This window comes from Macaca mulatta, chromosome 20 (assembly GCF_049350105.2).
Source record: "Macaca mulatta isolate MMU2019108-1 chromosome 20, T2T-MMU8v2.0, whole genome shotgun sequence".
Taxonomy (NCBI): Eukaryota; Metazoa; Chordata; class Mammalia; order Primates; family Cercopithecidae; genus Macaca; species Macaca mulatta.
The window spans coordinates 3,659,372-3,686,505 of NC_133425.1; the positions used below are offsets into that span (position 1 = coordinate 3,659,372).

General features: G+C 52.6%; 1 protein-coding gene across 4 annotated transcripts in view; it reads left to right on the top strand.

Moving 5' to 3' along the window:
- Positions 1–2,969: 2,969 nt before the first annotated feature.
- CCNF (cyclin F) overlaps positions 2,970–27,134 on the top strand; it is a 32,628-nt gene continuing 8,463 nt past the window's right edge. The window contains exons 1-13 of one of the 4 annotated variants that reach the window (XM_028840395.2): positions 2,970–3,083; positions 4,629–4,783; positions 6,772–6,878; positions 9,560–9,627; positions 10,885–11,078; positions 11,804–11,857; positions 13,587–13,691; positions 13,988–14,065; positions 17,036–17,187; positions 21,925–22,089; positions 25,755–25,878; positions 26,181–26,361; positions 26,706–26,793. In XM_028840395.2, coding sequence (XP_028696228.2) covers positions 17,183–17,187; positions 21,925–22,089; positions 25,755–25,878; positions 26,181–26,361; positions 26,706–26,793 — 563 coding nt within the window. In that variant the 5' untranslated portion in view covers positions 2,970–3,083; positions 4,629–4,783; positions 6,772–6,878; ... (4 more) ...; positions 13,988–14,065; positions 17,036–17,182. 4 annotated transcript variants of the gene reach the window in all.

The following is a 27,134-nucleotide window of genomic DNA, read 5'->3' on the forward strand; positions in this document are numbered from 1 at the left end:
GGATGGGTGCATGGGGGTTTCCACACAGATGTGCAGATCCCTTGGAAAGCAGGATAGAGCCAGAAACAGAGAGGAGGGTGCCCATAGGCCAGGGTGGGGCTGGCTCCCATGGTCACATGGAAGAGTGGAGCTTCATGGAGACCATGATTCTAAACTCACACCTGGCCTCCCAGGTGGTAATGACACTGTTCTTCTGAAGGAAGGAGGAAAGAAATATTGACAAGCTTGCTAGCCTAAGTCAGGATGTTACAACATTTAAGTATTTGGATGTGTGGGCTTTCATCCTCTTCCCCAGCTCCTGCAAATTTAGGGCTGCATGTGATCCTATATCCACCCATGAAGTGAACAGCGCCCTACCTCCCACATGGGTAGACTGACTTAGAGGCAGCCAGTAACTTCCCACATCAACAGGCAGGGGAGCCAGGGTTGCACTGGGGCAGAGGTTTTTGCAGTGGGTTCCCAGCAGCAGCAGCACCATCAGGAAACTTGTTAAAAATGTAGGTTATTGGGCCCCATCCAAAACCTACCGAATCAGAAATGCTTGGGGCAAGGCCAGCAATCCTGTTGCAACAAGCCCTATAGCAGGTGTTCTGACCTAGCTCCAGCGTGAGAACCACTGAGCAGAGGCCCCATGGGCGCCAGACCATCGCAATGTCCACATGCAGATGGATGTGGCCACATGCCTTTGTCACGTACACTCTCCTATCCTCTGAGACGGGCTCCATTCAGCGGCCTTTCTCTCTCTGTGGAGCTCACTCTGCCCCTTGCCACAGGCCCCTCAGCTCCCCTCTGAGAAGTGCAGATGCTGGTCTCTGTCTCTTCTCAGCCAGGACTCAGAAAGTATCATGCACGAGCCTTGTCTATGCTTCCTGCACCCCTTGCCCAGAACAACAGCGTCACACACCCATGGTCACCAGCCCACCTTCTTCTCAGTCTTTGTTTCAGGTGACTGCCCCCTGTGATGAAAGCCACTCCCTGGGCTCCCACATCCAGCTGTCATTTCTCCCATGCCCCTCTCTGCCTCCACTGAAGGCCCACCTTCTCTGAATGTGGGATTTCTCAGGCTCCCAAGCTACTTCACTTTCCCTTACTCTTCCCTGCCCCTCACTACCCATGTCGTTTTCAACTGACACCTCATTCCACCAGGAATTTCCCTGAGCTTCTAACAGTTTAGACTTTTCCAACAAGGTCTCACCTTCCTGAAGCCCAATGGGAAACGGGCCCACACCCTGGAGGAGCCACTCATCACCCCAGGGCAGCCAGTGCAGGGTGCGGGCCGAAAGCAGGCATGGCTGCAATCAAGACAACTCCTGCTCCCTGAAAAAGAAATTTGCCTCTCCATATTGAAAGGAGAGTGATCACTACACAAAGCACAGGATAGAGCTAAACAACAACCTAGGGACCAGGGACGCTGTTCTAGATTCTAGAGGCAGCTGGTGTGGCTAATGTGGTCATGGCCGGTTCTAGTTGATTAATCCCTTCAAGATGCTATGGAAGCTAACCCTGAAAGTGCACCTCTGCCCTAGGGGGAGACAGTGGCAAAGTAGGAAACAGTAACCCAGGAGGACAAAAGTGAGAGGAGGGGATAAGAAATCTGGGAGCTGAGAACATGAGACATCTGGGGAGCAGGACCCAAACTTGCTCAGCCTGTTCTCTCTTCACCCTCCTTCATCCGCTTCCTGATTCCAGGACAGGGAATAGTCCCAACTTCCAGGCCCTCTCTGGGGCCACGGACTCTTCTGCGCCCTGTGCTGTGATCACCTGTTTGCTCTGTCTCTTGCTCCAGGCTGGCTGTAGCCTACACACCAGGGCTCCTGTCTGTGTGCCCAGGGCAGGCCCAGTACTTGAAGGGGTTCTATGGGGACTCAGAAGGATGGAAGGGTGCAGACTGAGGGAAGCGTGAGGGAGGGGTAGGCAGCCTTGGCCCAGGCCCCTGCCTTCCCCAGGAAAAGCCCCTCTGTCCTCCACCAGACACTCAGGAGGCTGCGTGTCTTCCCCTTGACAGCCTGTGCCGTGAAAGGGGTGGGGTATGGCTGATTCCTGAAGGACAGCTCGGATGAGCTCTGCCTAAGACAGGAGTGAGCAGATGTGACAGATCGCACGGCGAGCAGCTACCAGGTAGCAGCCGAGGAGGCGAGACAGGGGGCAGCATCTGGCCAAAGTGAGGGGGAGGGCTTGCCCCGGGGCTGGGGCACTGAGGCGTCCAGGGTGCGCCACGATTCGCGGGAAGAAGGGGTCAGCGTTCCGCGGGGGAGACTTCCAGCGCCAGCTCCGACCTCCTCTTTCCCTACCACGATCCGGGCCAGCATCCCCGCCCAGCAGCGGCTCGGCCACAAACCCAAGGGTCTCCACCTGAAGCAGGCGGCGGAAAGGATGGCCGTGCAGGCTGGGGGTGAGGGTCGCGGACCCAGGACCGACCCCGGGACCCGGGCAGGGCACGGCCTCGTTCTAGAAGCGCCACGTCGGGGCTGTGCCAGGCTGGATCACGGCCGCGACTGCGAGGGACGCCAAGGAGTCCTCTTTCCCCTGGCCGCAGGCATGCGCCTTCGGAGCCCATCGGGCACCGCAGATGCCAGTCGCCGGGGTCAGCGGCGAAGCCCGGACCCATGCGGCCGGGAGAGGACGCCTAGAAACCCCTGCGCGCCGGCCGGGAGCCGCGTTCCTCCAGGACCCCAGCCCCGCTGGGGAGGCGGGGCGGCCACGCGGATTCCACCAGTCAGCGACCAATGTTCGAATTCGCGTCCTGGCGCGGCCAATGGCGGGCGCCCGGAGCAGGCAGTGTGGGCGTGGAGGGCGGTAAATAAGGCGAGCCCGGGGCGGGACGTGGGCGGGGCAGGCGGCGGCCCCCCCGGGCAGGCCAATGGGAGGGCCGGGCGCGTTTGAAAACTGGGGTGGGCGGTGGGGCGGGGTCTGCGCCTGCGCGAGGGCTCCGCGCGCGCTCCAGCCGGGGCGCGGGCGCGCTCGCAGGCGGGCTCAGGCGACAGAGACGCGAGCGCGGCGATGGGGAGCGGTGGCGGTGAGTGGGAGGCGATGCCCGCCGGTTTCTGCCCCACAGCCGTTCTGCCTGCCCTGCGGGGCAGACGGTGGGTCCCGCGGGAGGGGAGGCCCTGGCGGCCTGAGGAGGGCCGGCTCGAGCTCTTTAACCCGGGGCGGGTGTCGCGTCCGGCGCAGGGAGCCCCCGCGGCCGGGCGCGCGGTTTAAATGCCCGGCGGGCGCCCGAGCCCCTCGTCGCCTTCCCTCGGGGCGACGTTTTCCGGCCCTTTGCCGGAGCGGCGATCGGGTCTCGGACGGCGATCGGGTCCCGGGGCGGCGATCGGGTCCCGGGGAGCCAAACACCAGCGCCTCCTGGTCGGGGTTGGGGCTGCGGAGCGCGTGGGGTCGAAGCGATCCCGCGGCCCGGCCCGGCCCTGACTGGGCCTCGGTCCAGCGGGGCCGTGGACCTAGCTCTGTGGAAAGCAGCGTTCGGCCCCGCGCGCGATGAGGCACAGGAAACTCGAGCTGTAGTTTGAGCTATTATCACAGTATCTGTCCGGGAGCCGGAGAATGAGGAATATTTTATGGAGAGCTCTATAGAATCTTTGAGAGTTCGTCGCCCTGGAATACGTTTGGCTTTTGCAGCTCTTTTAATTGCTGACAGGAAGACCCGGGTCGGGAGAGGGGAGCAAGGAGCAATTGCTAGGAAGTCCTGGTGGGGAGGGATTTGGGCCCACAGAGGGGAGTGGCGTTTCCTTTCAGGACTGGAAGAATGGATAGAAAGGTAGATTTGTAGATGGGGAGGCAGGATCCTGAGGTTCCTGTCTGAGGGCTTCTGTTTCTCTATGAAATAAGGGCTAAGGTCATCTGCTTAGAGTGAGGAAGGGGTTGCTGGAGTAGGAGTTAGAAAAGCCGGCTGTGGGAAGAGGAGAGAGCACATCTGAGAAGCATGGCTGGGCTGCCTGCCTGGTGGGTGGAGAGCCCGTCTCACCTTTAACGATTGCACCTGTAGACAGACCTACAGGTCTAGGTTTGTGTTGGGACCTGAGCAACAACCTTGCTGCGTAGCTGTCAACTCTGCATTCTACAGTGGAGGGCACACTGAGACTCTGCAGAGCTGACTTGGACGCACACTACCCCGGCCTCCAAGCCTGTGGCTTCTCTCCAGGGCTGACCCTTCTAATTTGGATTGAAAACCAGACTCTACAAGCCCACAGATCCTTATTGAACATTATGCACCTTGGTCATGTGTGCAAAAAGCAAAGATGTCCAGCAAAGGCCCCAGGGGTTTTCCTAAGAGTGAAATGGAAGGAAAACGGTCATCAGCCTCAGCAGCTTTTTCCCCTTCCTGACTGTCATGTGGGCTCTGGATCAGAAAGTTTCCCAATAGCCAAGTTACATGATATGCGCTATTTGCCATAAATATTTGTTGAATATTTGAAAATGAATGATCTCTTCTGTAATTTGTGCAATGCCACTCCTTTTACATAATCTTTGTTTGGGACAGGAAGCATAGTTCCGTTTTTGTGGCACAGGGAATCGTAACCATTAGATCATTTTCAGGTGTAACTTTTATCCTTTTTTTTTTCCCTTCAAGGGTATGTATATAGAATAATTTTTCGTCTTATCAACACTTCTGTCTTTTTTTCCTTCAGTGGTTCACTGTAGGTGTGCCAAGTGTTTCTGTTATCCTACAAAGCGAAGAATAAGGAGGAGGCCCCGAAACCTGACCATCTTGAGTCTCCCTGAAGATGTGCTCTTTCACATCCTGAAATGGCTTTCTGTAGAGGACATCCTGGCTGTCCGAGCTGTAAGTCCCTGGATGAAAACAGCATGAGCCCTAGCACTGTTACCATCAAGGCCTTGTGTTCTTAACTGTCAGAACAAAACTTTGACTAAAAAGGAGGTCACGGGCAGAGGCCGGGCACGGTGGCTCACACCTGTAATCCCAGCACTTTGAAAGGCCAAGGGGGGGGGGTGGATCACCTGAGGTCAGGAGTTCGAGACCAGCCTGGCCAACTTGGCGAAATCTGTCTCTACTAAAAATACAAAAATTAGGCGTGGTGTCTCATGCCTGTGATCCCAGCTACTAGAGAGGCTGAGGCAGGAAAATGGCTTGAACCATTTTCAAGGTTGAAGCAGTGAGCCAAGATCTCACCACTGCACTCCAGTCTCCAGCCTGGGCAACAGAGCAAGACTCTGTCTCAAAAAAAAAAAAAAAAAAGGGGGCAAAAGGAAACAAGGATGATATCATTACCATTACCATATGCTTTCTTTAAGACATTCTGATTACAGAAATTTCCATTCCTGTCTCCCAGCACACTAAAGTTGCCTCTGTTCATTACAGTGTCAACAGAAAAGTACCTTTTTTTTTCTCTGAGACAGAGTCTCGCTCTGCCGCCCAGGCTGGAGTGTGGTGGCGCAATCTCCACTCACTGCAAGCTCCGCCTCCCGGGTTCATGCCATTCTCCTGCCTCAGCCTCCCGAGTAACTGAGACTACAGGCGCCCGCCGCCACACCCGGCTAATTTTTTGTATTTTTAATAGAGTCAGGGTTTCACCATGTTAGCCAGGATGGTCTCAATCTCCTGACCTTGTGATCCGCCCACCTCGGCCTTCCAAAGTGCTGGGATTACAGGCGTAAACCACCATATCCGGCCAAAAGTACCCTTTTATGGCAGTGAAATTTGCATCCCTTAAAAGATAGTGTTTAAAAGAATAAGAAGGCCAGGCGCGGTGGCTCAAGCCTGTAATCCCAGCACTTTGGGAGGCCGAGACGGGTGGATCACAAGGTCAGGAGATCGAGACCATCCTGGCTAACACCGTGAAACCCCGTCTCTACTAAAAATACAAAAAACTAGCCGGGCGAGGTGGCGGGCGCCTGTAGTCCCAGCTACTCCGGAGGCTGAGGCAGGAGAATGGCCTAAACCCGGGAGGCGGAGCTTGCAGTGAGCTGAGATCCGGCCACTGCACTCCAGCCCGGGCTACAGAGCAAGACTCCGTCTCAAAAAAAAAAAAAAAAAAAAAAGAATAAGAATATATTCTTGAGGACAAATCCCATGTAACATTTAACACTTAAATGAACTCTAGGAGTTATTTTCTAGATATTGGAACCATAGGCTTACTTTGAGTGACTTAACCTAGAGTATACAGTGGATTCATGGGAAAATACCAGCAACAACCCATTTTCTGACTCCCAAAGTCACCTCCATTGCAGGTGTGACGCACTTTATGGACCCCAGGGAGTTCTGAATTTCCAGTGGCAGTGGAAACTTTGGTGCTTAAAATGCTCAACTGTGCTCCAGGTCCTGGCCTGGACACTTCCTGCGCTGGCCCAGCGCAGAGGTTCCAGGTTCTACCTGAGACCTCCATCACGGGTGGTGTTCTTTGCCCTGAGTCCCTGTGACCTGTTTCCACACTCCCACTAGCAAGGCCTCCAGTGGGGAAGCAGAAAACACATTTCCGTCCTGCCTGCCCCCGTTTAGAGTGTTTCCCCTGTCTTTGGGGGTGACACCTTTGCAGGGATGTGGAACCGTCTTTCTCAGCCTAGGTGTTTGTTTCCTCCTTCCAAGATCATTGTCCTCTGCCCTGCTTTAGAACCTCAGAGAAACTCGTTTCTGGGCTGTTTTATCTGTTCAAAGCGACAGTTACTTTCACACAGAGATTGGGGACCTCGACTACTTGGGATGGGGAGGGAGACAGGAGACCCTACATCTGTGTCTTGTCCTTAAGAACCTCCAGGCGTGGAGCCTTCGGGTGGTCCCTCCATGACCCAGCCCCGGCCCCTGTTGTTCTGCAGGTACACTCCCAGCTGAAGGACCTGGTGGACAACCACGCCAGTGTGTGGGCATGTGCCAGCTTCCAGGAGCTGTGGCCGTCTCCAGGGAACCTGAAGCTCTTTGAAAGGTATCTCTGCACCCTGAGAATGGCTCGGTCTTCTCCTGTCTTGGCCTCCCTATGTGCCAGTCTGTGTCTCACGGCCTGATTCAGTAATGATTTTCCTGTTGCTATCTCCCATGACATTGCCTCATCCCCTGGGGAGTGACTGAGGGGAGGGTGGCAGACCTCACGCATCAAGCCGCACAAGCCACACGCCTTCCAGCAGGCCGTGCAGTCAGTCATCCCTCACGCCACTGATCCATTCCCACATGACCCAGACATGAGTCCTCTTCCTGTGGAAACTTCACTCAGCCTTCCTTCCCTTTGGTCAAAACCATGTGATTTCTATCCTATAATGTTTCACTCACTGGCTGATCCCACCCCAACCTGCACCCCACACCCTGGCCTCCTGTCCACGTGTGCTCATGGTCCCAGGTACCAGCTGCCCTCAAAACAAACCAAGGAACCACAGTTCGGCAGGGATTTTTCTTTTTTGTTTGTTTGTTTTTTGTTTTGTTTTTTGTTTTTGTTTTTTTCTTGAGACGGAGTCTCGCTCTGTCACCAGACTGGAGTGCAGTGGTACGATCTCGGCTCACTGCAACCACCGACTCCCTGGTTCAAGCGATTCTCCTGTTTCAGCCTCCCGAGTAGCTAGGACTACAGTCACGCGCTACCATGCCCAGCTAATTTTTGTATTTTTAGTAGAGATGGGGTTTCGCCATGTTGGCCAGGATGGTGTCGATCTCCTGATCTCGTGATCTCAGGCGGGGATTTTCTGACAGGGATTCACTGTGGTCCTTGTCCACTTGAGTTGCCAGAACTCCAGATAGACAGCCAACAAGGGCAGGCAGCCGTGTTGCCGGGGCCATGCTTGGGCTGCTTCCAGGGGAAATGTATATATTTCTTATTGAGACATGATCCACACATCACACAGTTCACCCATTTAAAGTGTAGAACTCAGCCGGGTGTGGTGTCACACCTGTATTCCCAGCACTTTGGGAGGCCAAGGCGGGTGGGTCACTTGAGGTCGGGAGTTTGAGACCAGCCTGGCCGACATGGCAAAACCCTGTCTCTATTAAAAATACAAAAATTAGCTGGGTGTGGTGATGGGCGCTTGTAGTCCCAGCTACTCTGGAGGCTAAAGCATGAGAATTGCTTAAACCCAGCAGGTGGAGGTTGTAGTGAGCCGAGATTGTGCCATTGCACTCTAGCCTGGGTGATGGGGTAACACTGTCTCAAAAAAATAATAAAAAAATAAAATGTGGCCAGGCACGGTGGCTCACACCTATAATCCCAGCCCTTTGGGAGACCGAGGCGGGCAGATCATGAGGTCAAGAGTTCGAAACCAGCGTGAGCAACATGGTGAAACCCCGTCTCTACTAAAAATACAAAAATTAGCAGGGTGTGGTGGCACATGCCTCTAATGACAGCTATTCAGGAGGTTGAGGCAGGAGAATCGCTTGAACCCGGGAGGCAGAGGTTGCAGTGAGCTGAGATTGCGCCACTGCACTCCAGCCTGAGCAACAGAGCGAGACTCCGTCTCAAAATAAATAAGTAAATAAATCAATAAAATGTATAACTCATTGGTTTCTAGTATACTGAGAGTTGTACAGACATCACCAGTACTTAACTTTAGAACATTCTCCCTACCCCAAGAAGAAAGCTTGTCCCCATCAGCAGTCACTTCCCATTTTCCTCACAATCCTGGAAACTCTAGACAACCCCTAATTGATTTTATGTCTCTCTGGATTTGCCTTTTGTGAGGATTTCACATGGAATCTTGCAACACGTGGTCTTTTGTGGCCGGCTTATTTCACGGACCCTGATGTTTTCAAGGTTCATCTGTGTCAGAGCATGTAATGGATAATTCATATTTGACTACATGATATTAAGAAATGTTCTGGCCGGGCGCGGTGGCTCAAGCCTGTAATCCCAGCACTTTGGGAGGCCGAGACAGGCGGATCACGAGGTCAGGAGATCGAGACCATCCTGGCTAACACCGTGAAACCCCGTCTCTACTAAAACATACAAAAAACTAGCCGGGCGAGGTGGCGGGCGCCTGTAGTCCCAGCTACTCGGGAGGCTGAGGCAGGAGAATGGCGTGAACCCGGGAGGTGGAGCTTGCAGTGAGCCAAGATCGCGCCACTGTACTCCAGCCTGGGTGACAGAGCGAGACTCCATCTCAAAAAAAAAAAAAAAAAAAGAAATGTTCTAGGGCCAGGCATGATGGCTCAAACCTATAATCCCAGCACTTTGTGAGGTCGAGGCAGGGGGATCGCTTGGGTCTGGAATTCAAGATTAGCCAGGGCAATGTAGCAAGACCCTGTATCTAGAAAAAAAAAATTTTTTTGTTTGACTAGCTGAGCATGGTGGCACATGCCTGTGGTCCTAGCTCCTTGGGAGGCCGGGGTGGGAGAATGGCTTAAGCATAAGAGGTTGAGGCTGCAGTAAACTGTGATCGCACCACTGCACTCCAGCATGGGCAACAGAGCAAGACCCTGTCTCATATATATACACACACGCATATATATACGTCTATATACACACATATATGTGTGTGTGTATATAGACACACATGTGTGTGTGTATATAGACGTATATATATATTCAATTCAGGAAACAAGTATTCTGACTTCTTCAAGTGCTATGGTGCTTCATACCGTTTGTGGCATAAAATATTGTGATGCTTTATGTTCTTAATGTTTCAGGGCTGCTGAAAAGGGGAATTTCGAAGCTGCTGTGAAGCTGGGCATAGCCTACCTCTACAATGAAGGCCGTAAGTCCTCACCCCTCCTGCGTGTTGTCGCTTTAGATAGGCGTGAGCCTTTGGCCCTATGAAGAGGTGGTCCCTGTGTTAGCAGTTCAGTCACTGTCCTTGCTCTGTCCAATGGCCTACCTTCCCATTCCCTCTCAGGAGCTTGTGCCCAGATGTACCCTGCTGAAGAACCTGCTAATGATACTCTGACTTTGTAGGTTATGAGAGAGTCACCTCTTGTTTTAGCAAACCCTTTAATTTCAGTTGGCAAAGAGTGACTGAGCCAGAGCCTCAGCACGGGGGCTGTTCGGGCTCCCCGCCCTCTGTGCCCTGAGCACGCAGACCCGCGTGTGAATGCTGGCCCTCTCCTTGGCCATCCTCTTAGAATTCTTGAGACAGAGGTCAGCCTACCCTGTAACACAGAGCCAAGCTTCTAAACGGGAAGCATGTATGGGCAGGTTAAAGCTGGCCTGTTTCCTGGATCCCTTCATCCCCAGAGGCCAGGTGCTCCTTGAAAGAAACTTGCACAGCCTTTTCTTCTACCAGTTCCCGCTTATCTGGCCAGCACCCTAAGGAACGAGCCCACAGTCTGTCCCAGCTCTCAAAACAAGGACTGGGGTGTAGCCTCCCACATTCCCACTTCTAAACGATCTGGTGTCTTGCTGGGAGAGAGTCCCTACCCCTGGCTGGCTGGCAGGATTGTGGTGACTGACAGGGACCATGAGCAACACCCTCCTCCAGAATCAGGGGAGCCGAGGTCCTACCCCTACCCTCCCATCAGAGAGCAGTTCCCAGACATGAAATTCGCATACCATACAGTTCACCCATCTAAAGCCTGCAGTTCTGTGGTTTTTAGTATATTCACAGGGTTGTGCAGTCATTGCCACTGTCTAATTTTAGAATATTCTCCTCGTCCCAAAAAGAACGCCCACTCCTGCCATGGACCCATTACCAGGGGGTCAGGCGGTGGTTCCCAGCTGGAGGGAGGATGGGACATGAAGCGTCGCAGGGTCTCCTTCCCCTGACCTTCAGAATCCAGGCTTCCGGGAGGACAGCAGCAGGGGCATTGATCACAATGACCCACCTGTTCTAGACATTAACGAAGTAGGGGGAGAGAAGACAGGTGCCCCATCCTGGAGGGCTGTTCCTTCCTTAAACACCAGCTGCTTTGCACTATGGTGGACTTCAGGCGTTACACTTTCCACCAAGACCATGGAGAACTTCCCACATTCCATCCCTAAGAGACATCCCTGGGCTCTGTCCTATCTGTCCCCACAGTGTCTGTGTCTGATGAGGCCCGCGCAGAAGTGAATGGCCTGAAGGCCTCTCGCTTCTTTAGTCTCGCTGAGCGGCTGAACGTGGGTGCCGCGCCTTTCATCTGGCTCTTCATCCGCCCTCCATGGTCAGTGAGCGGAAGCTGCTGCAAGGCCGTGGTTCATGAGAGCCTCAGGGCAGAGTGCCAGCTGCAGAGGGTGAGTCTGGGCGAGGGGCAGCACCTGCGAGGCCACCTGCAGGGTCCCACGGCACAGGAAGACCCCGAAGGTAGACCCTGGACCCTGGAAAGTCAGGAGCCTAAGGGAAGTGAAGATTTAGAAAACTGAGAGTGCAGATGTGGGGAACGCATCTCGAAATTACCTGGCACAGAGGAGGAAGCCTGAGAGCCAGGGTGGGCTGCAGAGTTCTGGGCACATGTGCTGATGGCTGGAAACTCAGGGCTGAGGCTGCATGGGGTAGTTGGAGCTCAAGACCCAAATCCGGCCGGGTGAGGTGGCTCACGCCTATCATCCTAACACTTTGGGAGGCCGAGGCTGGAGAATCGCTTGTGGCTAGAAGTTCAAGACCCGTCTGGGCAACATGATGAAACCTCATCTACAAAGAATACAAAAAAGCCAGGGGTGGTGGTCCCAGCTACTCGGGAGGCTGAGGTGGGAGGATCGCTTGAGCCTGGGAGGTTGAGGTTGCAATGAGCTGTGACTACGCCACCGCACTCCAGCCTGGCTGGCAGAGCGAGACCCTGTTTCCATTAAAAAAAAGAAAAAGAAAAAAAAAGACCGAAATCTGAGAGTGACCCTCTGCAGGGGAGGGAGGGCCAGACAGCAGGGCCATGGGCATGGGACCCAGAGACACAAACAAGGGAGGGTGGCCCCCAGGCAGTTCTCTCTGCTGGAAATCACACTTCTTTCTCCTTTTTTTAAAGACTCACAAAGCATCCATATTGCACTGCTTGGGCAGAGTGCTGAGTCTGTTCGAGGTGAGTCAAATTGTTCTCTGCACTTGGACTTTGTGTTTGATACATCCCTAGCCAAGATCCTGGAAGTGAAAAGCAGCAGAAGGGGGAATCCAAGGCCCAAAAGAAAAGGCAAGCCTTGCCCAGAAAGGCCCAGCTGAAGAAGCCAGGGAGTACATATGCGCCAGGCCGCGGGCTCCGATCCTGGCTCCATGACCCACCTGGTGGGGGAGTAGGGGGAGGTGAGAACTGCAGAGCAGATAGCAAGGAGGCATTGAACCTCGATGCTCGCTCGTCTGCTGGCCCTGCTTCTGGTGGGCTTCGCCTGCCCATGTGGACCTCTCTGCTCTTGATGTCCTAATGGACTTTGTGATCCGTAAACCCCCTTGGCAGCAAATTGAGTGGTGGCTTCTAGTGACAGGCTTGGCAAACGCATCAGAGAGGGACACTGAGGAGAAGCCCTGAGAGCCACCACTGAGGGCCACCAGCACTATCCTGGCAGTTGAGGGCAGTTCCTTTGGCCGCAGGTGAGAAGGGCAGGCCTTTGATGGTGCAGAGCTGAACCAGGGATTGTGCAGGCCCAGCCCAAACATAAACCCTTCCAGGAAGACAGCAGGGCTTTTGTGGCCGGAGTTCTTGAGTTCACACTCCTCACTAGCTTTGGAGTGGTGCCTCTGTAGAGAAGTCACTTCTGCTCTGATTTAGATAACTCATTTTATTAAAGCTCAGAGCAATGTGTGTTACCACTTTGTATAGGGGCCGGGCGTGGTGCCTCATGTCTGTAATCCCAGCACTTTAGGAGGCCAAGGTGAGTGGATCACCTGAGGTCAGGAGTTCAAGACCAGCCTGGCCAAAATGGTGAAACCAGGTCTCTACTAAAAAACACAAAAATGAGCTGGGCTTGGTGGCAAGTGCCTATAATTCCAGCTACTCAGGAGGCTGAGGCAGGGAGAATTGCTTGAACCTCGGAGGTGGAGGTTGCAGTGAGCCGAGATTGCACCACTGCACTCCAGCCTGGCAACAGAGCGAGACTCAGTCTCAGACAAAAAAAAAAGAGAGTATGGAAAGGGAGGAGGCTGGTGAGTAGAGTGACTGAACATCAAGTAAAGAATAAGGGCCAGTCATGGTGGCTCATGCATGTAATCCCAGCACCTTGGAAGGCCAAGGCGGGTGGATCACCTGAGGTCAGGAGTTTGAGACTAACCTGGCCAGTGTGTTGAAACCACATCTTTACTAAAAAACACAAAAATTAGTCAGGCGTGGTGGTGGGCACTTGTAATCCCAGCTACTCAGGAGGCTGATGCATGAGAGTTGCTTGAACCTGGAAAGCCGAGGTTTTAGTTAGCCGAGATCATGCCACTACACTTTGGCCTGGGTGACAGAGGGAAACAACAACAACAACAAAAAAAAAAACAGCCAGGCACAGTGGCTCACGCTTGTGATCCCAGCACTCTGGGAGACCAAGGTGGGTGAATCACCTGAGGCCAGGATTTCAAGACCAGCCTGGCCAACATGGTGAAACCCCATCTCTACTAAAAATACAAAAATTAGCCGGGCATGATGGTGGGCACCTGTAATCCCAGCTACTCAGGAGGCTGAGGCAGGAGAATTGGTTGAACCCAGGAGACAGAGGTTGCAGTGAGCCGAGATGGTGCTATTGCATTCCAACCTGGGTGACAAGCAAAACTGTCTCAAAAAATAAAAATGAAAAAGAGAATAAGGGAAGAGTGAACTCTGCTGGGATTTATTCTAGGATGAAGAGAAGCAGCAGCAGGCCCGTGACCTGTTTGAGGAGGCTGCTCATCAGGGATGTCTAACCAGTTCCTACCTCCTCTGGGAAAGCGACAGGAGGACGGATGTGAGTGGAACCTGCTCTGGGTTAGGGGGAGGTTCGCTGGACAAAGGCATAGTTGACGCTTGGTCCTTGGATGCAGTTCTGTCCGCAAAAGGGTGGTGGCTCTTGCTGCTCCCAACCTGTCAGCCTCCAGGAGCCACTGGTCAGTTGGCTGTTCTTGGCACCTCCAAAAATGACTCCCACCATTTGAGAGAGAAGAGGTGGGAAGTTAGCGTAGTGTCGGCCCTTCTGAGTCTTGGTTGTGAGTTCCTCCCAAGACACAGTTGTATAAAGGCTCGGTGATCTTCTCCCATTGACAGGTGTCAGATCCTGGGCGATGCCTCCACAGCTTCCGAAAAGTCAGGGACTACGCTGCCAAAGGGTGCTGGGAAGCGCAGGTGAGGTGCAGGGCTGGGATGATGTGGGGAGCTGGCCTTTCTCCTTCTGACCTTGGGGCAGGACTATCTGGGCTCCCACAGGGAGGCCAGGATTGAGGGATACCGTAAGATCGGTTCAGCACTGGAACTGAGTCTTAAAGGACAGTTACACAGTGAGAAGAGCTGGGAAATATGTTATTCCTCCATGCCCATCCACCCTTGCCTCTCAGCCAGCCAACCTCTTAATTTTCAAATGCTTGTGACCTATAGCTGCTGTCAAAATTTGTGCCATTCTTGAAATTTGTCCCATAGGTAGAACTGATCTTAACAACAAAACTTGAGGCTGCTTGAGAGCAGAGGGGCGTGTAGAGTCCCTTCCTGCTTCCTCTTCCTGTTAGGGTCTTGCTCGTCATGTCACCTGGTCACCAAGTCATCCAGGGCTAGAGGCAGGAAATCAAGCGCTGGTAGACTCTCCCCTCACAGCTGTAAAGAATTTGTCAGGGCCAGGCGCGTTAGCTCACGCCTGAAATCCCAGCACTCTGGAAGGCCAAGGCAGGTGGATGACCTGAGGTCAGGAGTTCGAGACCAGCCCGGCCAACATGGTGAAACCGTCTCTACTAAAAATACAAAAATTAGTCGGGCATGGTGGCAAGCGCCCGATACTCAGGAGGTTGAGGCAGGAGAATCGCTTGAACCCGGGAGGCAGAGGTTGCAGTACCACTACACTCCAGCCTGGGCGACAGAGCAAGACTCTGTCTGAAGAAGAAAAAAAGTTGTCAGGACAAATCAAAGAAAGCTCCTATTTGCCAAATGGATAGAAGCTTATTCTTGTCACCCCACCAAGTGGGTGGCAGAGTGATCTGTGCTCAAATGCTAGGGACAAAATTACAAATTGATAATGGCCCAGCCCAAGGTGTCATAGTACATTGTGGTATTCACATCCAAAAAGCCAGTCAGCAGATTTACAAGAAGGCCAGCTGTGGTGGCTCACGCCTGTAATCCTAGCACTTTAGGAGGTTGAGTTGGGAGGATCGCTTGAGCCCAGGAGTTCAAGACCAGCCCTGGCAACATAATAAGACCCCATCTCAACAAAAAATTTAAAAATTAGCTGGATGGGTTGGGTGCAGTGGCTCATGCCTGTAATCTCAGCACTTTGGGAGGCTGAGGCGGGCAGATCACGAGGTCAAGAGATGGAGACCACCCTGGCCAACATGGTGAAACCCTGTCTTTACTAAAAATACAAAAAAAAAATTAGCTGGGCGTGGTGGCGCGTGCCTATAATCCCAGCTACTCGGGAGGCTGAGGCAGGAGAATTGCTTGAACCCAGGAGGAGGAAGTTGCAGTGAGCCGCGATCATGCCACTGCACTCCAGCGTGGCAACAGAGTGAGACTCCATCTCAAAAAGAAAAAAAAAATTAGCTGGATGTGGTGGCATGTGCCTTGTAGTCCAGCTACTCAGGAGGCTGAGGCAGGAGGATCACTTGAGCCTGGGAGGTCAAAGCTGCAGAGAGCCGTGATCGCAACACTGCACTTCAGCCTGGGCTACAGAGGGAGACCTTATCTCAACAAAAAAATAGTTTATGAGAAATGCAGCAACGTAGTTCTGTTGGAAACTCAGGGTAATCAATAAGAATAGGAAGACTCTGATAGAAGTTCAGGGGAGCCTCAGTTGATTCTCAAAAAAGAGGAAGTAGGGCTGGGCGCAGTGGCTTACATTTATAATCCCAACACTTTGGGAGGCTGAGGCCGGAGGATCACTTGAAGCCAGGAGTTCTCTCTCTGTTGCCCAGGCTACAGCACAATGGTGTGATCTCAGCTCACTGTGACCTCTGATGCCTGGGCTCAAGACTTCTGAGTAGCTGGAACTATAGGCGGCCGCCACCACACCCAGCTAATTTTTGTATTTTTAGTAGAGACGGGGTTTCACCATGTTGGCCAGGCTGGTCTGAAACTCTTGACCTCAAGTAACCTGCCCGCCTCTGCCTCCCAAAGTGTTGGGATTACCGGAGTGAGCCACTGCAGTTGACCAAAAAAAAATTAATAATAAATAAATAAAAAGAGGAAATAAACTCAAGTGGTTAGAAATTGGAATGTTCAATCTTATTACTAGTCGTAAGAGTGCACTTTTAAATGAGATATTTTGGGCTCATCGTATTAGCAAATTATATATGTATGTATGTATATATGTGTGTGTGTGTATATGTATATTTCTCTGTGTTTGGTAATTTCTGAAAATAGCTGTTTTTTTGTTTTTTGGTTTTTGGTTTTTGGTTTTTTTTTTTTTTGAGGCGGAGTCTCACTCTGTTACCCAGGCTGGAGTGCAGCAGCGCGATCTCTTGGCTCACTGCAAGCTCCGCCTCCCGGGTTCATGCCATTCTCCTGCCTCAGCCTCCCGAGTAGCTGGGACTACAGGTGCCCACCACCATGCTCAGCTAATTTTTTTGTTTGTATTTTTAGTAGAGACGGGGTTTCACCGTGTTAGTGAGGATGGTCTCGATCTCCTGACCTCGTGATCCACCCGCTTCGGCCTCCCAAAGTGCTGGGATTACAGACATGAGCCACCGCGCCTGATCTGAAAATAGCTGTTTTTAATAATCACAGTGTTTGCTGGTATGAAGCTGTGATGAAGCAGGTGCTCCTATTCCTGGGTGTAAACATTGGCAGAAGCCTTTTGGAGAGCACTGGGTTGTGTGACCAGAGACTTAACACAGCTGCCCCAGGCATTAGCCATGTAAGAAACTGAGACCTGAGCCACGGTGGAAAGGCTATTGACATTTCATTATATATCTTTTCTCATGTCATCTATGACTTTTTCAAAAAAGAAGAATAATTAAAACCTGAGCCATCCTCGTTCCCGAAGCTTGTGAAGGTTTAAGTTAAGTGGGGCACTGCGTCCGTATGCATTTGCTGCCTGAATGGCCCTTTGCTTCAGAAATGGAAAACCACAACACAGCTGCTACCTCACACTCATGTTTGTCTTTTCTTCCTCAGCTGTCTTTAGCCAAAGCCTGTGCAAATGGAAACCAGCTTGGACTAGAGGTGAGAGCTTCCAATGAGATCGTCTGCCAGCTATTTCAGGCTTCCCAGGCTGTCAGTAAGCAGCAAGTCTTCTCCGTGCAGAAGGGACTCAATGACACAATGAGGTGAGGCATTCGGGCTGGGGCTTCTAATTAGAGCGGCGCGACAGCCTCCAGGGGAAGGGAGCCCTGTCACAGGGCGGCACAGAGTTCCCTATCACCCATTTTTTTTTTTTTTTTTTTTTTTGAGACGAAGTCTCGCTCTGTCGCCCAGTCTGGAGTGTAGTGGCGCGATCTCAGCTCACTGCAAGCTCTGCCTCTTGGGTTCAAGCAATTCTCCTGCCTCAGCCTCCTGAGTAGCTGGGACTACAGGCGCCCGCCACCTCGCCCGGCTAGTTTTTTGTATTTTTAGTAGAGACGGGGTTTCACTGGGTTAGCCAGGATCATCTTGATCTCCTGACCTCGTGATCCGCCCGTCTCGGCCTCCCAAAGTGCTGGGATTGCAGGCTTGAGCCACCGCGCCTGGCCTGTTTTTTTTTTTTTTTTGAAATGGAGTCTCACTCTGTTGCCCAGGCTGGAGGGGTGACGTGATCTCAGCTCACTGCAAGCTCTGCCTCCTGGGTTCAAGCAATTCTCCTGCCTCAGCCTCCTGAGTAGCTGCGACTACAGGTGCCCACCAGCACACCCAGCTAATTTTTTTTATATTTAGTAGAGTTGGAGTTTCACCATGTTAGCCAGGATGGTCTCGATCTCCTGACCTCAGTCCGCCAACCTCAGTCTCCCAAAGTGCTGGGAATACAGGCGTGAGCCACCACGCCTGGTCTTGGGTAATACCTAAGTTACTGTGGACTTTTTGGAAGAAAATATCCTACTCTGCTTTCTTCAGTTACCTTTTTTTTTTTTTTTTTTTTTTTTTTTTGAGACAGGGTCTGGCTCTGTCACTCAGGCCAGAGTGCAGTGGCATGATTTCAGCTCACTGCAGACCTCCGCCTCCCAGTCTCAAGTGATCCTCCCGCCTTGCCCTCCTGAGTAGCTGGGACTACAGGTCACACCACCACACACAGCTACTTTTTGTATTTTTAGTAGAGACAGGGTATCACTCTGTTGCCCAGGCTAGTCTTGAACTCCTGAGCTTTTCAAGCGACCCTCCTGTCCCAGCCTCCCACAGTGCAGTGACCTTTTTTAAGCCATAGAACACATTGAACACTTTTTTTTTTTTTTTGAGATAGGCTGTCTGTCACCCAAGGTGGACTGCAGTGGTGTGATCTCGGCTCACTATAACCTCCGCCTCCTGGGCTCAAACCTTTCTCCTACCTCGTCCCCCAAGTAGGACTACAGGCACCACACCTGGCTAAATTTTGTATATTTTGTAGAGATGGAGTTTTGCCATGTTGGCCAGGCTGGTCTCAAATTCTTGGCCTCAAGCGATCTGCCCACCATGGCCTCCCAAAGTACTGAGATTACAGGCGTGAGCCACTGCTCTGAGCCTCCATTGAACATCTTAAACATCTTTCTGAGATGTTGAGATTCATATTTCCAATTCCCAAAGCTGGGACACAGCCTTTTCTTTATGGCCAGTCTCTGTAAGCATCAGCATGTCACATGAAACTCAGCGGCCCTCAGGAGCCCTGCCATCCGGGGCAGCTGTCATGCTGACCACTAAATCACAGAGAGAGTAAAATGGAAAACATGAATGATTTTCAACTTTATGCATGAGATTTCAGATACAGTTTGGATTTACAATGGGAAGCCTCTGGTTACCCCATCAGGAGACAACACCCAACGCATAGTAAGCATTCAGTAAACGTTTACATATTTACAAAATGATCAGGTCAGGCCAGGCGTGGTGGCTCACACCTGTAATCCTAATCCTAAGTTTTTTGTTTTGTTTTGTTTTGAGACAGAGTCTTGCTCTGTCACCCAGGTTGAGTGCAGTGGTGCGATCTTGACTCACTGCAACCTCCGTCTCCCAGGTTCAAATGATTCTCCTACCTCAGCCTTTTGATTAGCTGGAATTGTAGGCATGTGTCATGACGTCTGACTAATTTTTGTATTTTCAGTAGAGACGGTTTCACCATTTTGATCAGGCCTCAAGTGATCTGCCCACCTCAGCCTCCCAAAGTGCTGGGATTATAGGTGCGAGCCACTGCGCCCGGCCAATCCTAGCACTTTGAGACACTGAGGAGGGAGGATCGCTTAAACCCAGGAGTCTAAGACCAACCCCATCTCTATGAAGAAAAAAGAATTATCATCCCTTCCCCAGAGAGGCCTGATGTCCCTTTCTGACACACACACACACACACACACACACACATCACACATGCACACTGACGCACAGGCCTAGGGATGTAGCACCCCTTTGCCCTACATTAAATGACACTGGCCGGGCGCTGTGCCTCATACCTATAATCCTAGCATTTTGGAAGGCCAAGGTGGCAGGATCACTTGAGGCCAGGAGTTCACTGCAGTGAGCTATGATCGTGCCACTGCACTCCAGCCTGAGACACAGAGCAAGACCCTCTCCTCAAAAAAAAAGAATGAAAATCTTTTTAAAAAATGGCACCAAGCTGTAGTGCTATTGAGTCCTGTGCTGCCTGTGTGGTGATGCAGTCCCCTTCCCTCTTTCTGTTGGAAGAAATATGCTGATAACACCTTCTAACCTTCTTGGTCTGCTCTCTTTTTTTGGTTTGTTGAAATTCATTTTATGTGTGGGCATTTTTTTTTTTTAATTTACCAGGGAGATGCAGCATTTGATATAAAACAAAGGTACATTCCCCATTTTAACGTATGCAATTCAGTGGTCTGTTTTATTTTTACTTTTTAATTTATTTTATTTTATTTTTGAGATGAAGTCTCAGTCTGTCGCCCAGGCTGGAGTCCAGTGGCGCGATCTCAGCTCACCACAACCTCTGCCCCCCTGGGTTCAAGCAATTCTCTTGCCTCAGCCTCCCGAGTAGCTGGGATTACAGGTGCCTGCCACTGCGCCTGGCTGATTTTTATATTTTTAGTAGAGACGGGGTTTCACCATCTTGGTCAGGCTGGTCTTGAACTCCTGACCTCATGATCCACCTGCCTCAGCCTCCCAAAGTTCTGGGGATACAGGCATGAGCTACTGTGCCTGGCCCTGTTTTTATTTTTATTTTTTAATTAATTAATTTTTATTTTTTTTTTTGAGATGGAGTCTCACCCTATTGCCCAGACTGGAGCGTACTGGTGTGATCTCAGCTCACTGCAGCCTCCGCCTCCTGGGTTCAAGCAATTCTCCCACCTCAGCCTTCCAAGTGGCTGGGACTATAGGCATGCACCACCACACCTAGCTAATTTTTGTATTTTTTTGGTAGAGACAGGATTTCACCATATTGGCCAGGCTGGTCTTGAACTCCTGACCTCCGATGATCTGCCCTCCTTGGCCTCCTAAAGTGCTGGGATTATAGGCCCCCATGCCTGGCCCAGTGGTTGTTTTTAGAAGTCAGATGATTAAGCGTGTTAAATCCATCTGCTTTGAGTAAGCTTTGTAGTGTGTTCACAGTAGAGGCCAGTTTAAACCTTAAACACCTGGCTCTTACATGTTCTCTGTTCTGGGAGGAAATAGAGGCTCATCTGCTCCTCCTCTGCCCTTCTTTTCACGCCTCGGCCCGTCTTCCTGTCCTCCCCTCCACCTCTGAAGATGCCTGTGTCTGGGCTGACACCTGGCACCTGCGCTGCCTGTCCAACAGAATCACCCATCCTCCCACTCCTCTCTTGCTTTCTGTTCACTCTGACCCCTCTGTTTTAAGACAAGCGTCTACAGCCGGGTGCGGTGGCTCATGCCTGTCATCCCTGCACTTTGGGAAGCTGAGGCAAGCAGATCACCTGAGGTCAGGAGTTCTAGACCAGCCTGGCCATCATGATGAAACCCTCTCTCTACCAAAAATACAAAAATTAGGCCGGGTGCAGTGGCTCACGTCTGTAATCCCAGCACTTTAGGAGGCCGAGGCAGGTGGATCATGAGGTCAGGAGATTGAGACCATTCTGGCAAATACGGTGAAACCCCACCTCTACTAAAAATACAAAAAATTACCTGGGCGTGGTAGCACGTGCCTGTAGTCCCAGCTACTCAGGAGGCTGAGGCAGGAGAATCACTTGAACCCGGGAGGTGTAGGTTGCAGTGAACCAAGATTTTGCCACTGCACTCCAGACTGGACAACAGAGCGAGACTCCGTCTCAAAAAAAAAAAAAAATACAAAAATTAGCCAGGCGTGGTGGTGTGCACCTTTCATCCCAGCTACTGGGGAGGCTGAGGCAAGAGAATCACTCGAACCCGGGAGGCGGAGTTTGTAGTGAACTGAGATTACGCCACTGCACTTCAGTCTGGGTGATAGAGTGAGACTGTTTCAAAAGAACACAAGTGTCTCCACTCTATTCAGAAAGGCATTTACCATATTGGGACATCCTGTGGCATTCTCTTGCGACTGTCTACGTTCTGCCACTACCTGCATGCCCTGAGGGTCAGGGTTCATCCACTGTGGGTGGATCAACGGCTGTGGGCTGACTTTTCGCTTTGCGCCAGGTCGAGGTCTCGAAGCGCTTGGGTTTGGGAGCACCAGGAACATGTGGTCTTGCGGGAGGGAGGGCCGGTGCAGAGATCTGCAAGTCCATCCACCTCCCAGGAACACAGTCGAAGGATGTGGGGCCTGCTTCGGGGCTGGGACCCATGGAGCCTCCCGGGCTCTCCATGGCCTCTTCAGCCTAGGTTCCAGGGTAAACCCATGATTCCAGAGCTAGCCAGGTTATTTGGTCGGGCCCAACAGGTGGAGTTGAAATTGCAGACAGGGACGCATGGAGAATGCCTGCCCTAGTTCCCACGCGCTGCTCTTTCCGCAGGTACATTCTGATCGACTGGCTGGTGGAAGTTGCCACCATGAAGGACTTCACAAGCCTGTGTCTGCACCTGACCGTGGAGTGTGTGGACCGGTACCTGCGGAGGAGGCTGGTGCCGCGGTACAGGCTCCAGCTGCTGGGCATCGCCTGCATGGTCATCTGCACCCGGTGAGAAGCCCCCTCGGCCCAGCTGGCAGGGACGTCCTGGCCTGTCCTGGGTTCAGGGTCACCTGCCCTTCACGTGCTCCTCACTGGTTTGTTTTTTTTTTTGGAAACCAATTCTCGCTCTGTCACCCAGGCTGGAGTGCACTGGTGCGATCTCGGCTCGCCGTAACCTCCACCTCCCAGGTTCAAGCGATTCTTCTGCCTCAGCCTCCAGAGTAGCTGGGACTGCAGGCGTGCACCACCATGCCCGCCTAATTTTTTTGTATTTTTAGTAGAGATAGGGTTTCACCATGTTGGTCAGGCTGGTCTCAAACTCTTGATTTCAAATTATCTACCCGCCTCGGCCTCCCAAAGTGCTGGGATTACAGGCATGAGCCACTGCACCTGGCCCTTACTGGTTCTTGACTCATGAGCCGTGAGTGTCCCACCTGGTCAGACGTGGAGTGCCATACTGAGGGCCTCTGCAGGCAGGGGTGATGGAACAGCCTTCAGCGTGTGGGGGCCACTGTGTGGGGTGCCTGCATCCAGGCAATTTGTCCTGGTGTGCAGTCTCAGGACCCAGAGTGTGGCCTCACTCTGGCAGGCACAGGCTGAACCGCCCTGTCCCCTGGCTCCTGAGGGCGGCAGGATGACTGATTGGGGAGGGTGGCAGTCGGCTGCCCTTCTCTGAAGTCAGGTTCTAAAGTCTGTTGCCAGAGTTTCCTACACTATTGGAGTTAGAGGGTTTTTCGTCCCCCACTGGTGCCCTGCAGAGCCCACTCCAACCACATGGGTGTCTCTCAGCAGCAGGGTGGGTCCTTACACGGCAGTCTGTCCCTTTCACATCAGACCACTGCTTTCCTTTAACTAATGCAGGATCCCCTAGTTCCGCCTTTGGGAATAACGTGGAAATGATTCTCACAATACGTTTTGCATTTCCTAAACCAGCTGTCCCCAGCATGGTCTACATTTCCCAAGGAAGTGTTTTCCAGACCAACTCCTCTGTAGAGCCTGGTGGGTGAGGATAGGCTTGGCTGCACACAGCATATGTGTAAGCTACAGAGACTTGTTTCTCTCTTGCACAGGTAACCCAGAGGCAGAGGGTCCGGGCTCAGGTCATTGGGATGTTTTTTGTTTCACGAGGAAGCAGAGGAACCCCATCTCCCATGTTAATCTCTGCCACCAGCTAGGGTGCTGCCCTTGTCCCTGTGACACCTGTACCTGCCACATTTACCTTTGCACTGAGCTTAGTCTTGTGGCCACATCTCACCAGATGGGAACTGGGAGGTGCAGTCTCTTTGGGCCTGCGTGTGCCGGCTCAATGCAGTGTCATTCCCACGGAAGGAGGGAGCAACCCCTGCCACAAGCATCCAGAGCTGTCTTCAGATGTGCTCTTGGGCCTGAATCCAGCATCCCAGGTCTTCCTACCAGAGACAGCTGAGGAGGTTGGGTGGCCGCCTCCCTGGATCTGACCACATATCCATCACCGCAACCTACGACCAAGCTCCTGGGCCACAAACCGGCTGGCAGTGAGAGAATAACCACTAAAAACGTTTCAGGGAGCTGAGTCCAATTTCTTCCCCAACCACAAGACCTGATTGCGGTGGTCCATATAATTATCACCACAGCTCCCTCAAATCAATTCTGCCTTATCTTTTTTTTTTCAAGCTGGGGGACCAGGCACGGTGGCTCACACCTGTAATCCCAGCACTTTGGGAGGCCAGTGTGGGCAGATCATGAGGTCAGGAGTTCAAGACCAGCCTGGCCAACATGGTGAAACCCCGTCTCTACTAAAGATACAAAAAATTGGCCGGGCGCGGTGGCTCAAGCCTGTAATCCCAGCACTTTGGGAGGCCGAGACGGGCGGATCACGAGGTCAGGAGATCGAGACCATCCTGGCTAACATGGTGAAACCCCGTCTCTATTAAGAAATACAAAAAACTGGCCGGGCGCGGTGGCTCAAGCCTGTAATCCCAGCACTTTGGGAGGCCGAGACGGGCGGATCACGAGGTCGGGAGATCGAGACCATCCTGGCTAACACGGTGAAACCCCGTCTCTACTAAAAAAAATACAAAAAACTAGCCGGGCGAGGTGGTGGGCGCCTGTAGTCCCAGCTACTCGGGAGGCTGAGGCAGGAGAATGGCGTGAACCCGGGAGGCGGAGCTTGCAGTGAGCTGAGATCCGGCCACTGCACTCCAGCCTGGGCGACAGAGCGAGACTCCGTCTCAAAAAAAAAAAAAAAAAGATACAAAAAATTAGCTGGGCGTGGTGGTGGGCGCCTGTAATCCTAGCTACTCAGGAGGCTGAGGCAGGAGAATCACTTGAACCCAGGAGGCAGAGGTTGCAGTGAACCAAGATCGCACCATTGCACTCCAGCCTGGGCAATGGGGCAAGACTCTGTCTCTAAATAAATAAATAAATAAATAAGCAAGCTGGACGTGGTGGTGGGCGCCTGTAGTCCCATCTACTTGGGAGGCTGAGACATGAAAATCGCTTGAACCCGGGAGGCGTAGGTTGCAGTGAGCCGAGATCACGCCACTGTACTAATCCAGCCTGGGTGACAGAGGGAAACTCTGTCTCAAAAAAAAAAAGGTTTTAAAGGCTGAGCTGCCCGCCACCTCTGCTCTCAGAAGTGCCCTGCCCCAACCAGCCACCTCACACCCTACGCTGGGCTCCCTGTTGGCTACTGACATCTCATCTTTTTGGCGTCTGCAGTCCCTGCGCTGGCAGGTGTAGTCCCCGTGCCTCTTGTCCTCTTGGTCAAGTGAATGACACATGCAACCTGCAGAATCCCCAGGACGGAGCAGCCAAGAGACTTGGCCTCAGTCCAACGGGAAGGTGCTTTGCAGGGGCCACTGGAGCAGCGTGTTCCCTGATAGTTGGCGCCGGTAGACAGCAGAGAACAGGGTGACCCCTGCCTGGGGACAGTCAGGATTCCAGTCAGGATTCCTGTGGCCACACAGTACCGGGCACAGACTTTCCAACAACCCTTGGGCCCTTTGCCTCCAATTCCTAGATCTGGTGGCTTACCCACCTTCTGAGTCTAAAACATTTCCACCCCACTGATAGAGCTGTCACGTGACGGGCAAATCTCTGTCTTTGGTGTCTTTTAGCAAACTGAATGCTGGTGGCACTTGGGCCTTTTGCAGACATTTGTGAGTCTGCCTAACAGCCCTGCTGCTTTCTGTCTGCCTTGTGGCTCTCATCCTTTTTTCCAGCACTTTCTGACCTCCCCCCTATTGTTACGATGATGATTATTTTTTGAGACAGGGTCTTGCTCTGTCACGCAGGTTGGAATGCAGTGGTATAATCATAGCTCACTGCATCCTCAACTTCCTGGGCTTAAGCAATCCTCCCACCTCAGCCTCCCAAGTAACTGAGACTATAGGCACATGCCACCATGCTCTGCTAATGTTTTATTTTTTAACTTTTTGAAGAGATAGGGTCTTGCTTTGTTGCCCAAGGTGGTCTCGAACTCCTGGCTAAGCTGTCCTCCTGCCTGGGCCTCCCCTTTTTTAAATGCCCCTTGTCAGCCACAGGCAGCTGGCTCCATTATGAAGCCTCTGTCACCAAAGCCCAAAGCCATGGCTCCCTCCCTACCTTGAAGCCTCCTAAAGCCTTGGGTCCCTGTGCCCCACCCCTGCCACAGGAAGTGGGCTCCGCGCTGAGACCCCTTCTCGGCGTTGCAGGTTCATCAGTAAAGAGATCCTGACTATCCGGGAGGCCGTATGGCTCACAGACAACACGTACAAGTATGAGGACCTGGTGAGAATGATGGGCGAGATCGTCTCCGCCTTGGAAGGGAAGATTCGAGTAAGCAGTGGTTCCATTTTCCTTATTAATCCTGGTTGTCGCTGTGCTGGAGGGTGGGGGTGGGCATTTGGCTTTCCTGCTGTGGGAGGCCTCATGGACTCAGAGGGCAGCTCTCTCTGCTGTGCCCAAAGCCACGGAGCAGGAGGCCACGGTTGCACCACATCGCCACTTGCGCTGGTGCGCTGCGTGTGCAGCATCAACGTGAACATCACCCGGGCCAGACCCTGCACTGGGCCTGCATGTGGCACTGCACCAAGGAGCCCCCAAGCACTAAGAGCCCACACCTGCTCCCGGCTGTCTAGGTCCCCACCGTGGTGGATTACAAGGAGGTCCTGCTGGCGCTAGTCCCCGTGGAGCTGAGAACCCAGCACCTGTGCAGCTTCCTCTGTGAGCTCTCCCTGCTGCACACCAGCCTGTCCACCTATGCCCCAGCCCGCCTGGCTGCCGCAGCCCTGCTTCTGGCCAGACTGACGCACAGGCAGAGTAAGGAGAGGCCCTTCCCAGGGATGCCTGTGTCAGGGAAGGTGCTCACACAGGAGGAGGCTGTGGGGCGGAAGAGTCCATCATCCGTTTGTCCTGGTTACTTCTTCAGGGATGAGATACAGCACAGCTCCTAGCTTCACTATGTCCCAGATTTCTGACTGTGAGCCTGCACGCCCTACGTATGGGTTTTTTTCAAAACTGTTTTAAAAGGATTGCAACCCTGAGCTCCAAGAAACTCCACAGCAGAGCCCACAGAACTATAGAGTGGAAGTGGTCAGGCGGCTGTCACCACAGCCCGTCCGTCCCCTCCATCCCCTCCATCCCTGGCCTGCTTTCTTCCCCAGCACAGCCCTGGACCACTCAGCTGTGGGACCTCACCGGATTCTCCTATGAGGACCTCATTCCCTGCGTCTTGAGCCTTCATAAGAAGTGGTGAGTTTTGGCCAGGCACGGTGGCTCACGCCTGTAACCCCAGCACTTTGGGAGGCCGAGGCAGGCAGACCATTTGAGGTCAGGAGTTCGAGACCAGCCTGGCCAACATGGTAAAACCCCACCTCTACTAAAAATACAAAAATTAGCCAGGTGTGTTGGTGCACGCCTGTAATTCCAGCTACTCAGGAGGCTGAGGCAGGAGAATCGCTTGAACCCAGGAGGCAGAGGTTGCAGTGAGTTGAGATCACGTCACTGGACTCCAGCCTGGGTGACAGAGCAAGACTCTCTCCAAAAACAAAAACTGGCCAGGCGTGGTGGCTCACACCTGTAATCCCAGCACT